Source organism: Cervus canadensis, chromosome 6 (assembly GCF_019320065.1).
Source record: "Cervus canadensis isolate Bull #8, Minnesota chromosome 6, ASM1932006v1, whole genome shotgun sequence".
Lineage (NCBI taxonomy): Eukaryota > Metazoa > Chordata > Mammalia > Artiodactyla > Cervidae > Cervus > Cervus canadensis.
Window position 1 is genome coordinate 70,596,911 of NC_057391.1, and position 15,175 is coordinate 70,612,085.

Consider the following 15,175-nt stretch of genomic DNA (forward strand, 5'->3'; position numbering starts at 1 on the left):
ACCCTCACATGCGTGGAACAAACTCCAGAGAAGGATAAAACAACTGAACGATGATACGAGCTACTTACCAAGAGATGGAGTTTGTAGAGTTCCGCCAAATTAGTTTTTGCTAAAACTAATTAATACTCTTCAGAAAAATATTACACAATCCAGAGTTCCCATAACATAAAATTTAAAGTATCCAAGAAAAAATTCAAATTTACTCAACTTACAAAGAACCAGAAAAATGTGACAAATTCTCAAGAAAAAGACCAGTAAGAAAGACAAGTCTCAGATACTGGAATTTGCAAAAAGAATCTTATGATAGCTATGATAATTATACACAATGATATTAAGAAAAACATACAGTGAATGAAAAGATAGAGATCTCAACAAAGGAATAGACTCCAGAAAATGAACCATGAGAAAATTCTAAAACTAAAAAATATAGTATCTAAGATAAAAATATTTGTTATATGAGCATAACAGTTAATAGAGATGACAGAGGAAAAAGAACTTGAGGAATATCATATATTATCAATTTAAAAAGCATTGAAAAAAGATATTTTTTAAAAAATGAACAGAACATCCTCTAGGATGACTATAGATAAAATCAACAACAGAAAACAACTAGCATTAGCAATGAGGTAAAGAAATCAGAACCCCCATGCATTGCTCAAGGAGTGTAAATTAGTGCAGGTGCTTTATAAAAAAGTCTGACAGTTCCTCAGAAAATTAATCATAGCATTACCATATGACCCAGAAATTTCAATCCAACCTTATTTACTGAAAAAACTAAAAACATGTATTTAAACAAAAACTCATAATGATCACTCATCACAGCACTATTCACAATAGCCATAAGGTGAAAACAACCTAAATATCAATGAATTGATAAAAGATAAATAAAATGTGGTATATCATGCAATGAAATACTCAGCAATAAAAAGGAAAGAAGTACTGATACATACAATATGAACTTCAAAAAGAATATGCTAAGTGAGAGAAGCCAGACAAAAAGGTTACATATTATATGATTCCATTTATGTGAAATATCCAGAATAGGTAAATGCATAAAGACTGAAGGCTAATGTGGTTGACAGATGTTGGGAGGGAGGAATGGGAAACCTCAAGATTATGGGGGTTTCTTTTGGGATGGTGAAAATATTTGGAATGATATAAAAATAAAGCTGTACAATATCTTTAATGTACAAAGTGTCTGTGAATGGTATATTTTTAAATGGCTAATTTTAAAAAGTAAATAAAATGATCAATTTTATGTGAATTCTATCTCAATAAAAAGATAATTTATTAATAAAAAATGAACAGTACCTGTGATGTATGATACTATAAGATTTAAGTACATGTAATTAGTGTTCCAGAAGAAAGAAAGAGAATGGGACAGAAAAAAATATCTGAAAAATAATGATCAAAATACTCACCAAATCTGGTAATAAGTAAATATGTAGAGATTTAAGCAACTCAGTGATCTCCAAGCATGATAAATATGAAGCAAAACATTAGGCACATCAGAAGTAAACAGAAAACAAAAGATATAGAAAATTTTGAAAATAGCCAGAGATGTGCACAAAAAAATAATCCAAGATGAATCATGAACCTAAACATAAAAGTAAAAATTATAAAGCTTTCAAAGGGGATATATATAAAAGAGTATAATCTGGACTGGCAGGGAGGAAGGAAAGGAAGCAGGAAGAGAAAGATTTCATAGGACACAAGAAACAATAATCATAAAAGAAAAAAGTTAAATTATATCTCATCAAAATTTAAACTTTTTGCTCATTAGGTATGGAGAAAATATTCACAAAACATACATCTGACAAAGAATTATTATCCAAGAAACATAAAGATACCCTAGAATTCAATAATAAAAAAGGTCAACAACCCAATAAAGCAAAATGGGCAAAAATTTGAACAGACACTTCACAAAAGAAGATACCCAGATTGCTAAAAACACATGAAAAAGGTGTTTAATATAATTAGTCATCAGGAGAGTACAAATAAGAACCTCAATAAATTATCTTTATATGCATTCACCAGAATGGCTAAAACTGTTAAAAGTGACACCACTAAATGTCGGCAAAAATGTGGTGCAACTGTAATTCTCATACCTTGTTGCTAACAGTGTGAAATGTCACATCCACTGTGGAAAATGGTTTAGTAGCATTTTTTATTATTGAGGTAAAATACACATAAATTTACCATTTTGATCATTTTTACATGCACAGGTCGTTTGTACACTTTAGTGTGCAACCATCACCACCACCCATCCTCTTAACTCTTTTCATCTTTTAATGCTGAAACTCTATCCTTATTAGAAGATAACCCCCATTCTTTCCTCCTCTCAGCCCCCTGGCAACAACCATTATACTTTCTGTCTTTATGGTTTTGACTCATCTAAGTACGTCATTTAAGTGCAATCAAACACTATTTGCCTTTGTGTGACGGCCTGTTTTTCATTTACTATAATGTTCTCAAGGTTCATCTATGATGTATCTATCATCTTTCAGAATTTCCTTCCTTTTTGAGGCTGAATAATATTCCATGTATATGCCACATTTTGCTCATCCAGCCATCTGCTGGTGGACGCTTGGGTTGCTTCCCCATTTCAGCTATTGTGAATAATGATGGGTGTAAAAATAACTCTTTGAAGCCCTGCTTTCTTTTGGGTATATACTCAGAAGGGCAATTGCCAGATCATGATATTTTTATTTTTAATATTTTGAGGGACTGCTATACTGTTTTCCACAGCAGCTGTATCATTTTACATTCCCATCAATAGCGCACAAATGTTCCAGTTTCTCCACATCCTTGCCAGCTCTTCTTGTTTTCTGGTTTTTTGATAGTAGCCATCCTTATGGGTATGAGGTATACCTCAATGAAGTTTTGATTTGCAGTTTCCTTATGATTAGCGATGTTGAGTATCTTTTTAAGTGCTTCTTGGCCAGTTATTATCTTCTTTGGAGAAATATCTATTTAAATCCTTGCCCATTTTTGAATTGGGCTGTTTAGGTTCTTGTCATTGAGTTTTTTAAAGTTCTCTATATATTCTTGATATTAACCCTTTTACAGATATATGATGTATATCTGTATTTTCTCCCATTTCACGAGTTGCCTTTTTACTCTGTGGATAGTATCTTAGGATGCACAAATTTTTAAAATTTTCATGAAGTCTAATTCGTCTATTTTTTGTTACCTGTGCCTTTGATGTTATGTCCAAGAAGTCATGTCAAATACTGTACAATGTTGTACAATGAAACTTTTGTCCTATGTTTCTAAGAGCTTTATTATTTTGGGTCTTACATTTAGGTCCTTGATTTATTTTGAGGTTATTTTTGTATATAGTGTTAGATAAGGGTCCAACTTCAAAGTGTGGATATCCAGTTTTCACAGCACTATTCTTTGAAAACACTTTCCTTTCCTCATCAAATGGTCTTGGCAACCTTGTCAAAAATCTTTTGACCACATATGAGTTTCTTCTGAGTTCTCTATTTTATCCCATTGGCCTATATAGCTTTATGCCAAAACCACCACACTGTTTTGATTAATGTAGCTTTATAGTGAGTTTTAAAATCAGAAAGAGTGTGTCCTCCAGTTTTGTTCTTTTTCAAAATCATTTTGGCAATTCATGCTCCCTTGAGATTCCATATCAATTTTAGATTGGATTTTTTTTTTAATTTCTGCAAAAAAAAAACCTTTTATCAATCAATCATTATCAATTGGGATTTTTATAATGATTACATTCTATCTGTAGATCACTTCAGCAGTATGGACATTTTTCCAATAATAAGTAATCCAATCAATAAACATGGAATATGTTCCCATTTATGTTTTAATTTCTTTCAGCAATGTTTTGTAGTTTTCATTGTACAAGTCTCACCATTAATTACTAAGGATTTTATCCTTTTTGATGCTAAGTGTATATGGAATTGTTTTTGTAATTTCTCTTCAGTTTGTTCATCTCTATTGCATATAGAGATGAAACTGATTTTGGTGTGTTGACTTAGTATTCTGCTACTTTGCTGAATTCATTCATTAGTTCCAACAACTTTTTGTGGTCTTCAGTTTTCTACATGTAATATCATACCACCTGTAAACAAATTTACTTCATTTCCAATTTGGATGCTTTTTCTTTTCCTTGCCTAATTGCTCTGAATAGAACTTCCAGCACTATGTTGAATAGAAGTAGTGAAAAAGGGGGTATCCTCACCTTCTTCCTGATCTTAAGATGAAAAATTTTCAGTCTTTCACCATTGAATACAATGTTTGTTAAGGATTTTTCACATGTGGCTTTTACAACGTTGAGGCAATTTCCTTCTATTCCTATTTTGTTGAGTGTTTTATCATGAAAGGGTGTTGAATTTTATCAAACACTTTTTCTGCATAAGTTGAGATGACTATGTGGGGTTTTTTCCCTTCATTTTGATGATGTGGTACATTACATTGACTGATTTTTGTATGTTGAACCATCCGTGCATTCCAGGAATAAATCCCAACTAGTCATGAGAATAATGCTTTTAATATGCTGCTGAATCTGTTTGCTAGCAATTTGCTGGACATTTTTGTATCGATGTCTATAAGGGATATTGGCCTTTAGTTTTACTTTCTTATAGTATCTTTGGTTTTGGTATCAGAGTTATACTGACCTGATACAAATGGGTTAGGAACTGTTCCCTCCTCTTTGATTTCTTGAAAACATTTGAGAGGCATTGGTATTAATTCTTCTTTAAATGTTTGGTAGAATTAATTAGTGAGGCCACCTGGGCCAAGATTTTTGTTGGGAGATTTTTGATTACCAATGCAATCCTCTCACTAATTATAAGTCTATTCAGATTTTCTATTTCATGGTGATTGAATCATTTCATTTAGACTATCCAACATTTTTTTTTTCTTTTTTGGCAAACAAATGTTCACAGTGCCCTTATGTTTTATTTCTATAGAATTAGCAAAGATATCTCCACTTTCATTTCTGATTTTTAGTAATTTGAGTCTTCTTTTATTTAGTCCATCTGGTTAAAGGTTTGTTAATTTTGCTGATTTTTTCAAAGTACCAACTTTTGGTTTCATTTTTCTCTGTTGTTTTTCTATTCTCTACTTTATTTCTGCTTAATAATCTTTATTACTTCCATTCTTCTGCTGTGGGTTTAACTTTTGGGTTTAATAAAGTATTCATCAAACATAATAATATTTTTCAGGTTACCATGTGTCACACTTTGTTATTTTACATATACTACCTAATAGAATATAACAACACTGAAAAATAAGTACCACTTTACAAATGAATTCAAGGCTTAACTCAAGCAGTTTTCCCAAAGTCACACCGTTGACAAATGTCAGAAGCCAAATGATCCCAGGGGTCTCTGTCTTCCAAGTCCATGGTCATCATCTTGAGTGACACTGGCTGAAGACACCTTGCCTGAAGAGCTTTGGGGAGGAGAAAGGGGGCCGTGACTGATATCCATCCTGGTTCTGAGGCCCCATATCATCTGGAAGCAGCAAAATTTGACTCAAATTGTATAATTAATTCAGACTGTGAACTACATTAAATGAGACAATAAAGATGTAGAAAATGGGAACAACAGAGGATGGGCAAAACTCTGGACAGAGGTAATCAATTAACATTGGTCCAGTCAATCAACGAATGTACATGACTTTTAATGGTCTTTTTGGTATGGGGAGTAGCATATAGATATTCAGTTTGTTTCTTAAAATCTTCCTTCTCAAGAATATACAATGAATATGTATCATAATCAGAAAAAAAAAAATCAAATTTTAATTCCCCTAATCCCATAGTCTTGGTCAATTATTCCATACTTTTCCATACTTAGTCTCGGCTAAAACAAACAAACAAAATCCGGATTTACATTTGTTTTGCTTCATTATAAGACAGGAAGCAATGTTATAGAAGAGGTTATTCCATGGAAATCAACTCATATTTCTATGAACCCTAAAATTCTTTGTTACAAGTTTCTTCTTGGTAAGTAACTTACCAAGAAGGTGATCTTCAAATGTAAAATTGTCATGCTTTGAAATACAAAACTACTGAATTTACAAGGACATCCCCCCCAACTCAGTTTAACTGAACATGAAACATTAACTAGTTAACTCTACATGGTTCCAAGTCTAATTAGCCAAGACAGTAAACCACACCGAAATCAAATGCTTTACAAAGAAAGTATCCCATGGTTGGCTACAGATGACATTCCTCTCATCACATAGCGATGAGGCCCACATCCCCTACACTTGTATCTGAGCAGACTTTGTCACTGTGTGAGCAACAAAATATGACAGAAATCACGTTGTGACAGTTTCTGGGCCCAGGTTTTAAAGAATTGGCAGTGTCCACCTCCTGTCAATTAAAACGCTCATTCCTAGTTGTCATACTTTGAGGATGTAACGGAAGGCACGCCCAAAAGGAAGTCTGTGTCAAGAACGGAGTTCTCTGGCTGAACCCCAAGTCAACAGCCAGCACCGACTGGCCGGCCATGCAGTTAGCCATGTTGGAAGGGAGTTCTCCTGTCCCACCTGATAAACCCAAGCTGACACTTGAATAGCAAAGACAAGAATTCTTGCCAAGTCCTGCCCACATCGTACATCTGTGAACAAAATAAATAACTTCAATTTTGCCACCAAGTTCTGGGGTATTTGCATACCCAGCAATAGACCCTGGAGCACACTCTAATCACAAACTGATTTTCTCAAGTTGAAAGCCTGAACATACCAACCTGTCTCACATTTATATTGATCAAATCTACTATTTGTATGGTTCAAAAAGGTCATGGAGGTCAGAAACAGATGAACAAACACACATAGCCAGGTGCCTGGAAACTCTTCACTGCTTCTTTATTAGGATGCACCCACAGTACAGAACCTCTCACACATCTGTGAAAGGGGAAGGTTACATTTTCCTTTGGGAGCACCTTCATTTTTGTTTCTGTTACCACTTTGAAGAAAGTAAATCATTTCCAAAGAAAGGCATTTTAAACTCCAAGTGTTTTTTAAGATTCAGCTTGCATTTTGTTGTGTTTGAAAAGGAAGTAGCATATTTTAGCCAGTGCCAGAAGATTGTTTCGTGGCCTTTTAACTTTCATGTGGATCAGAAGTCTTCACTGTCTGGTTGAACCAGTCTATAATTTTCATATGCAAATTTTCATATCAAAAATGTTTCATTTTTTACCTCTACCCACAAACAGATGCTGTTTAAAAACACACACACACACAACTAAATTTAAAACCAGTCATGAATCACAGCATTTCTAACAGGGAAAATGAACTTTTGCTGCCCTCTCCTGCTAAAACAATGAAATACTAAAATACCAAAAGATGCATGAAGCTGAAGCGAAATCCTCAAACCAAAAGCAATGGACATGTCATTCTCATTATACCTCAATCAAAAATCAGACAACAACCAGAAAATGTATTGGTAATATTTATATTTGAAAGTTCCCCACTGATACATGAGGTCTGGATTACAACTTATATACAATAAGTGATTTCCAAAAAAGTAAAGAAAAGAGAAGGGAAAGAGGAAAGACAGGGGAGGGAAGGGAAGGAGTGGGATAGAAAAGGAAACCTATATTCATAGACGTCATAATCTGGGATGTTTATTTCCAAGAGAGATGCTACTGCTGCAGGCGTGCACAAGAAGCAGCACAAATTAACATTCCACTAGGTTAAAATCTGCTCAGCTTTCTCTCAAGATGCACCATCCTTTTAGAGTTTCAAAATTAAATACTGAGAAATATAAAATGCGCTGCCAATATAGCTACTACAAAAATTCTTTGTGGCTCATTCCTTAACTCCACTCAGAGAAGCAGCTGAGCCAGAATATAAAAATAAAAATATCGATGTGCAAATAAAATATCACTGATCATGTCTGGTGCCACCTTTTTTGTTCCAGGTGACTGTCACTTTGTCATAACATTGGCAATAGCATCAAAAGAGAGAATCTCTTTATTTCTTGGGCCAGGTCAGTGCATCCAATTGAAGGGGAAAAAAACAAAACAGAAGGAAAAAAAAAAAAAAAACCACCTCTGAACACTTAAAAATGCCAATAACATCCATACATCTTCCCTTTCCCAACCCACCCCCCCGGGCCCCACAAAAAAATAAAAAAGCTTTTAAAGCTCTAAATATACTTTTTTTTTTTTTCTTTCCATAGTGTGATTGAGCCTAGGGCTATACATTTAAGTATAGCAGGTGCAATTATAAGCAATTCCTGGCTCTGCACCCTGGACTGTCCCACGGATAGAAGGAGGTACAAAATAAATTAAACCCTTCCATTTAGGCAATTGAGCCCAAGATGAAGGAGTATAACCCTGCTTGTGAGTATCCAGAGGCATTGAGGGTATTACTTATATCTCACTTTTTTTGTTTTTTATTTTATTTTATAAAAAACAGATGTTAGGGAGAGCAAAATATAATAAAATTTCAAAGGACAAAAACTAAACACTGAGGGAAAACAACTGGGGACACTTGCACAATGAGAAAAGGAATGCATGCTTGATTCAAAGTATGAGATGGGTCAATTCACTCACATGGTTGTTCTAGGCCCACAGCCTCAGGCCTCAGCATCCTTCTAAACCACAGGGTTTTGTTTTTTTGTTTTTCTTCCAAAGACACTCTTAATCCTACCCCTGAAACCAATATGGTAGGGATAAGGTTGGAGTGATCATCACTCACTAACTACAATATTTGCTATTTAAAAAATATATTTATATATAGTTCTGGAAATTAGGAAGCAAACAAAATATAACACAAAGATGCATTTGTCACAATTAACTCAAGTTGCAGCAACAGCAGAAATGTGGGAAAGGACAAAGAGAGAGGGCTGCTGCAAATGCAGCAAGTACGTCCTTAAATATGTCACATAGTGCAACAGTCAGGTTACCTCAGTTACTCTGCGTCACTGGATACAACATGACAAATGTCACATTGTCACTTTCGGTTAAAATAGAAAAGACAGTGTTTCTTCTCAGAAGTTGCCCTATGAATTTTAGACATATATCTATAATAGCTTCTTTAAATATGTCTAAAATTTGGCTTTATTCTTCTCAGTTTGGAATGCTCAACATACGAAATTGACATCAAGGATATCGGTACAGCTTTCACCTTAACTCTGAGGACAGGGTAAGGTGCAATAAAGAATCCTGGTCTTTCTCATTTCAAATGACTGCATTTCATTCTAACAGGCAGAGATATAGTTCATAAACCTGTGACCTTGATAGCAAACAAAAGTTCACATTGTCAAAATTAAATATAAAGCAAAGTCAAAACTCATGGGCTAAAATCAAAAGGGCTGAAGGAGATGGTTTGTTACAAATTTATTTTTATCTTTAGCATTTGAACTTGCACCTTTGCTCCAGCACTTTTAAAGTAAGTTCTTTCATCTTTGGCAGCCTCTGCCAGCTTTACATTGAATCCCCATTAAAGTTCTTTAAAAGAAAAAAAATCTATTAATTCCACTAAACCATGTTATGTTTGATATTGCATATAACTCTTTTACTGCTATTTCTTTTTCAGAATTAACAATGCCAAGTTTTGTTTTTGTCTTACAAAGTTATTGAGATGACAATGTCCATAATTGGCTGACTTTATGCACAAACTGTGACCTGATAATCCTGAAACACTTGATAGGGGAGAAAGGTCAGCGGCTTCTTTTTTTTTCCTTTTTTCTTATAAAGAATAAAACTGCATATTCTAGCTTATATTTTAAATGGAAGGAAGAAAATATACAAGCCCATATTGATACCATATTTCTATTAAGAGCAACAACAGTTCATATGTTCCTGTTTGCTACTATCACAATTCAACACATGAACGCAGAATCAGCTCCATATCACGAATACTGCTGGAAGGGATGGTTTAGGATTATCAACTCACTGCTGCCATGTCCATAACAAGCAAAAGCATCCTGGAAATAAATCCCAAAACACATATCTTTCAGTACATGATAATGCAACTGCATTAGGTTAAGTACACAATGTACACAAGTTTTATCAGCATTTTAACTCCCCAAGATGTAAGATTCCTCTTTCAAATACAAAGCAGAGAGCCAGTAAGATATATCTATAATACAGCCCTAGATTTTGTGGTTTTTTTGTTTGTTTTCTTAAACAATTTGGTCACAATGCACCTTTGATATAAAAGCATTTTTAAACTTTATTATTAACACTCAGGACATTAGGAATTTCCAGATTTTTTTCAGTAGCATTTGTAGAACCACTTTTGGTAACAAATACAGTAGTTAGGAATACGCATCCAATTCAGAATGCATAATAACGTTTATCCTGAATCCTTTCTGGCTAAAAACAGGGCTGGCGCTGTGATGGGATATAGAACGAGAATCTACAAAAAACACTGTAATATGTTTGTTTGTTTTCCCCAGAGGCTACATCCTCTTTTTGCTGGAATACTTTATAAATACATATTAAAAAGTAAGGCAACAACTCCAAACAGTCCAAGCTGTTTGCTCAACTCTATTCCCAATTAGATTCACAATCCTGGCAATCAATTTCATGGTTGTACTGTTCAGTGTTTGTCTTTCTTATTTCAAAATGGTCCAAAAGGATGTCTCCTGACATTTCTAAAACATCTCTGGTATGTGTGTTCAATGATGTACATAACTAATACTGGTCAGGTACTGAACCCTATCTTGTCCCAGTGCCTGTTTTCAAAGGATTCAAGACATTGATCTGGATTCACCATAAACTCATGCATGAATCCAAAATTCCCTTCCCTACTATGTTTATCACCTGTTCTCTTTTACTCCTAATTTTAAAACTAAAGGAGTACCAGGACTACCTGGTTACTGGAAAGATGTTCATTCCAGTAAACGAAACTTTTACCACGGGACCTTTATAATTCATAGCCCCATTCCACATTCAACTCATGAAGATGTGCAAAAGGAAAAGATGTCAAATTACAGTCAAGTTATCCAGAGGAGGATGTTATACAAACTTATAAGGAAATGACAGTCTTTTTTTTTTTCCTTTCTTTACTATAAATACATTTAACAGCTTAGCAGAAAGACAAGCTAAATTGAAGATTGTTCACATTTGAAAATTGTTTCATACTCTCTGCTAATGATAAATAAGGAACTCCCAATAATGGAATTTTAATATAGCAATTTCATCAACAGATCTCTGAAGACTCCTTTTTTTTTTTAAAAGAGGGTTAGAACAATAATTACGTTTGCCAAGTTCTGAGAAGTCCATCTACTGTCCAAACTTTGGATTGAAGTCCTTATTTTTTTTTCTTTACTTAGAGACAGGTATATACAGTGCTGTTGTAATAATGAAACAAATGTGAAATCTACTGTAAGGTTGCACAATACAGAAAACTGTGGCTCCATCTCCTACGACATAAACGTGTGACTCCACAGGTTAGTGACGGTGGTGGTGTTGCTTTCGTTAAGTCGGAATTATCCCGTCACGTCTAAGACCTCTCTTTAACTCCAGATCCTCCAGTTTTTTCCACAATTCTTCACGTTCCTTTTCTTTCTTTTTCTCACTGGGGGAAAAAAAAATAGAATATAAGGTAAACAACTGAGAAAGTTTAAAAAGATTATCCAACAATAACTGCCCCTTTGACATACTTTAACCCAGTCTTTTTAAATATCTCTGAAAACTCTGGCATTAAACTTGTAGGTGTTTCATCTTTTTGGTTTTCTGCTCTTTTTTTTTTTTCCTTGACACATATATAGAAACAACATAGACAAGAATATTTTAAGATTTCATTTCACATTAGTATTCCTTTACACTTAGCTTAATAAGGAAGATTAACTTCAAAATACCAAGAAAAAAAATGATCAACATTTATAAGTATCTGTTACCCTAAATCCAATGGCATATTAGTCATTTTTACTTTGGGTCTAGTTCAAATCTGATTTTCTTTTTATCTCTGAAGTTTCTCAAAGGGGTTGCTAGAGATGACACTGATACAGAGAACGTAATAGGTCAAGAAAACATACTTCCTCTTTATTATGGTCCATTTTTTCTACATTATATGTATGTAAAGTCTTTAGCAGAATCTTGTTCTTAAAAATATCAAACCAAAGAAACCAAATCATGAATTTATTTTATACCTATATATAAAATTAAACATCCTTTCTTCTACAATTTAATTCTCAACAGAACTTTGTTGATATTATCAGTTATTAAATTTTTAATGTTCCAAGCCTTTGAATTTGGCTCAATATCAATTTGTGACTTACAGACTTCAGATTTCACTGTTTGGTTAAAATTTCCCCAAAAACTTGATGTTCAAAATAGGGTAAAGGAATTTTATTTTGCCCAGGACATTTTTAGATTACCATACTTTTATAAAAGAAAAGATGTTAACTTTAATAACTATGAAGTAGTAAGTACGGAATCCAGGAATACATGGCTCCACTATAAATTCATATTTATTAAAAATAACTCACTACCCTGTTCCAAGTTTCTTCATGTTGTGATGAACCAGTAAACAGCAGACCTGATAATATTTGTGAATCCATAAATTCAGATAATTCCTAAAAACAGGGGCTCTACTTCACTTGGGAAGAATTTGACTTCACTTAGCAAGACTTTTATACTTCACTGCAGTACAGTATATTTATTCAGGGAAGGAAATCCACATAAGTGAAATGTATATATAATTCCACTGCCTTGTATTTTTTAAGTCATTACCAGTTTTTAAAGTTGTACTGATTATCTACAGCAACAGAAATTAATCTTCATCTCCCCCGCCAAAATACCTCTAGAAATATCTAAAGACTTTTACATCCCCATTCCATCATTTTATAATTAGTATTTTGGCAATTTAAGCCTTGTTTACTGCAACTAGTTTTAACTGGCTCAAATACACTTGACACAACATGAATTTTAGTAGGCATAATAGTTTTTCAAACAATTACCTACTTGGTAACTTTGACCCTGAAAAATTTTATTTATAGGGCAATAATTCTCCAACCATTATGGATTCTAGATACCTAACTGCAAAGCAAAACTGGTCAAGTATCACTGTGGTTTCTCAGTACAATCTGGGGACAACACTAGGCCCGTCTAAAGATTCATTTATTTATTATTGGCCGTGCTGGGTCTTCGCTGTCCTGCAAGCTCTTCTCTGCTCGTGGTGAGCGGGGGCTTCTCTTTGTTGTGGAACAGGCTTCTCAATGCAGGGGCTTCTCTTGTTGCAGAGCACAGGCTCCAGGCACTTTGGCTTCAGCAGATTCAGCGTGTGGGCTCAGTCACTGTGATTCGGGCTCTAGAGGGCTGGGCTCAGTAGTTATGGCATGCGGGCTTAGCTGCTCTGCGGGATGTGGGCTCTTCCTGGACCAGGGATCAAACAGGTTCCCCTGGCACTGCAAGGCAGATTCTTAAACAATGGACTCCCAGGGAAGCCCAACATTAGGTCTAAATAAATGTTATCATAGAATATGGATTTGAAAGTAAATTCTGCTGATCCTGCTGAGTTTCAATGCATATTGAGCTTTTTACTTGGAAGAGGAGGAAGATAGTAACCAAGGGCTTTAGAGACTTTATTCAACTAAAAAACAGCTTCAACATATGTTAGGTTCTTATTGCCCTAATTTGCAGTTTAAATGAAGAGCTGACATGATTAAACACTCATAATCTTGTTACTGAGGCATTTCACCAATCTTTGATCAAGAGTTGTATAGCAGTCAATGCAGTCTACCCTATGGGGCTTTTCTTCTAGGTAAACTTTTTGCTGAGTTATCATACATCTTTTATATTGACAGCTTTATCTTCAAAAACCCTAAGTATTTCTGATATAGCTTCTGTCACCCCTATTCTTTCCCACTTTTCTCTCTCTCTGTAGGTGGCAGTTTAAAACTTCACTTAGCTGTCATACTAGGGATAATGTGAAACTCGCTGTTACAATTTCACAGAGCACTAATGTTGACATATGTATCCATCAGTGTTAGTTACTTATTCCACCCACCATTTTCAGATTTGTAATACTAAAAAAATGTTGATCTGAACTGCAACAGTTACTAACTTCTTGCCTTCTAGAAATAAATCCTCTTTTCATTTCTTGTCGGGACTCTAGAAATAAATCCTCTTTTCATTTCTTGTCGGGACTCTTTGTGACCCATGCACTGTAGCCCACCAGGCTCCTCTGTCCATGGGGATTCTCCAGCTAAGAATACTGGAGTGGGTTGCCATGCACTCCGCCAGGGGAATCTTCCCAACCCAGGGATGGAACCCAGGTCTCCCACACTGCAGGTAGATTCTTTACCATCTGAGCCACCAGGGAAGCTCTTGTCGGACAATACAAATCTCTTCAGTCTCTTTTTCTCTTCCTATATCCACAAAAAACCAGTATTCCCATCTACTAAGTATACCCTTGTATAGCTCATTAGACAAAATACTATAGTTCTTAAATAATCCTCTGTCATTAAGAAAGTCCACTCACTATAAATCACTTTAAAACACCAGACTGTCATAGTCAGCTTCATAGTGTCTATTTGCTGTTAATTATCTTTTTCAAGAGTCTGGCCTATTTAGTTTAAATGATATATGATCATAAAACAATTTTGAAATTCAATAAAAGTGAACAAAATTAATTCAAATGATTTGAATGTTTTAGAAATAGGTCTTCAGTAGTCTTAATGGATTTCTACAGATTTAATCCTTATTCAACTAGGAAAATAAAAATGGGTTTTTAGTTACTATAAAAAAAAGGATATTATGTACAATGCACTCCTTAATGGTATATCACAGTATGAAAATTTGCCCTGTATTTCCTTCACTTAAATAACATTTTTTAAAGATTTTAAGTTTGAAACATGGAGGGTTATTATAAATCTAATGATTTGCAACAACTACAAATATAGTAAATTAAAAATTCTTTAAGTCTGGTACAACATATCCAATAACTGATTTTTACCTCAACGTGGTATTAAAAAAAACTCAAGTCTCTTCTCTCTACTATTAAACACTTTTCGTATGCCATAAAGTTGCTCTTGTATACCACATCCTGGTCATTTTTTAAAAAATCACTATGACGATCCTCTGTCCCCTGCCACCAAACCTTTCCCTTCATTGCTCCTTTTATCTAAAATCCAAGTAACATATTAAAAATCAGGAAAAGGTGCAAGGGAACCACAGACAGCTTTTCTCAGGAGGTTTAGCCAGGTCCCGAGTATGAACACTGGGATCCTTGAAGGTCTATG

At 34.5% G+C, this 15,175-nt stretch overlaps 1 protein-coding gene across 3 annotated transcripts in view; it reads right to left on the minus strand.

Annotated features, from left to right (window-relative positions):
* Window positions 1–6,815: 6,815 nt before the first annotated feature.
* The window catches only part of PPP2R5E (protein phosphatase 2 regulatory subunit B'epsilon), a 149,577-nt gene continuing 141,217 nt past the window's right edge, over window positions 6,816–15,175 (minus strand). For all 3 annotated transcript variants that reach the window (XM_043472250.1, XM_043472248.1, XM_043472249.1), the window contains exon 14: window positions 6,816–11,508. In XM_043472250.1, the coding sequence (XP_043328185.1) occupies window positions 11,409–11,508 (100 nt within the window). In that variant the 3' untranslated portion in view covers window positions 6,816–11,408. The remainder of the gene's footprint in view (window positions 11,509–15,175) is intronic.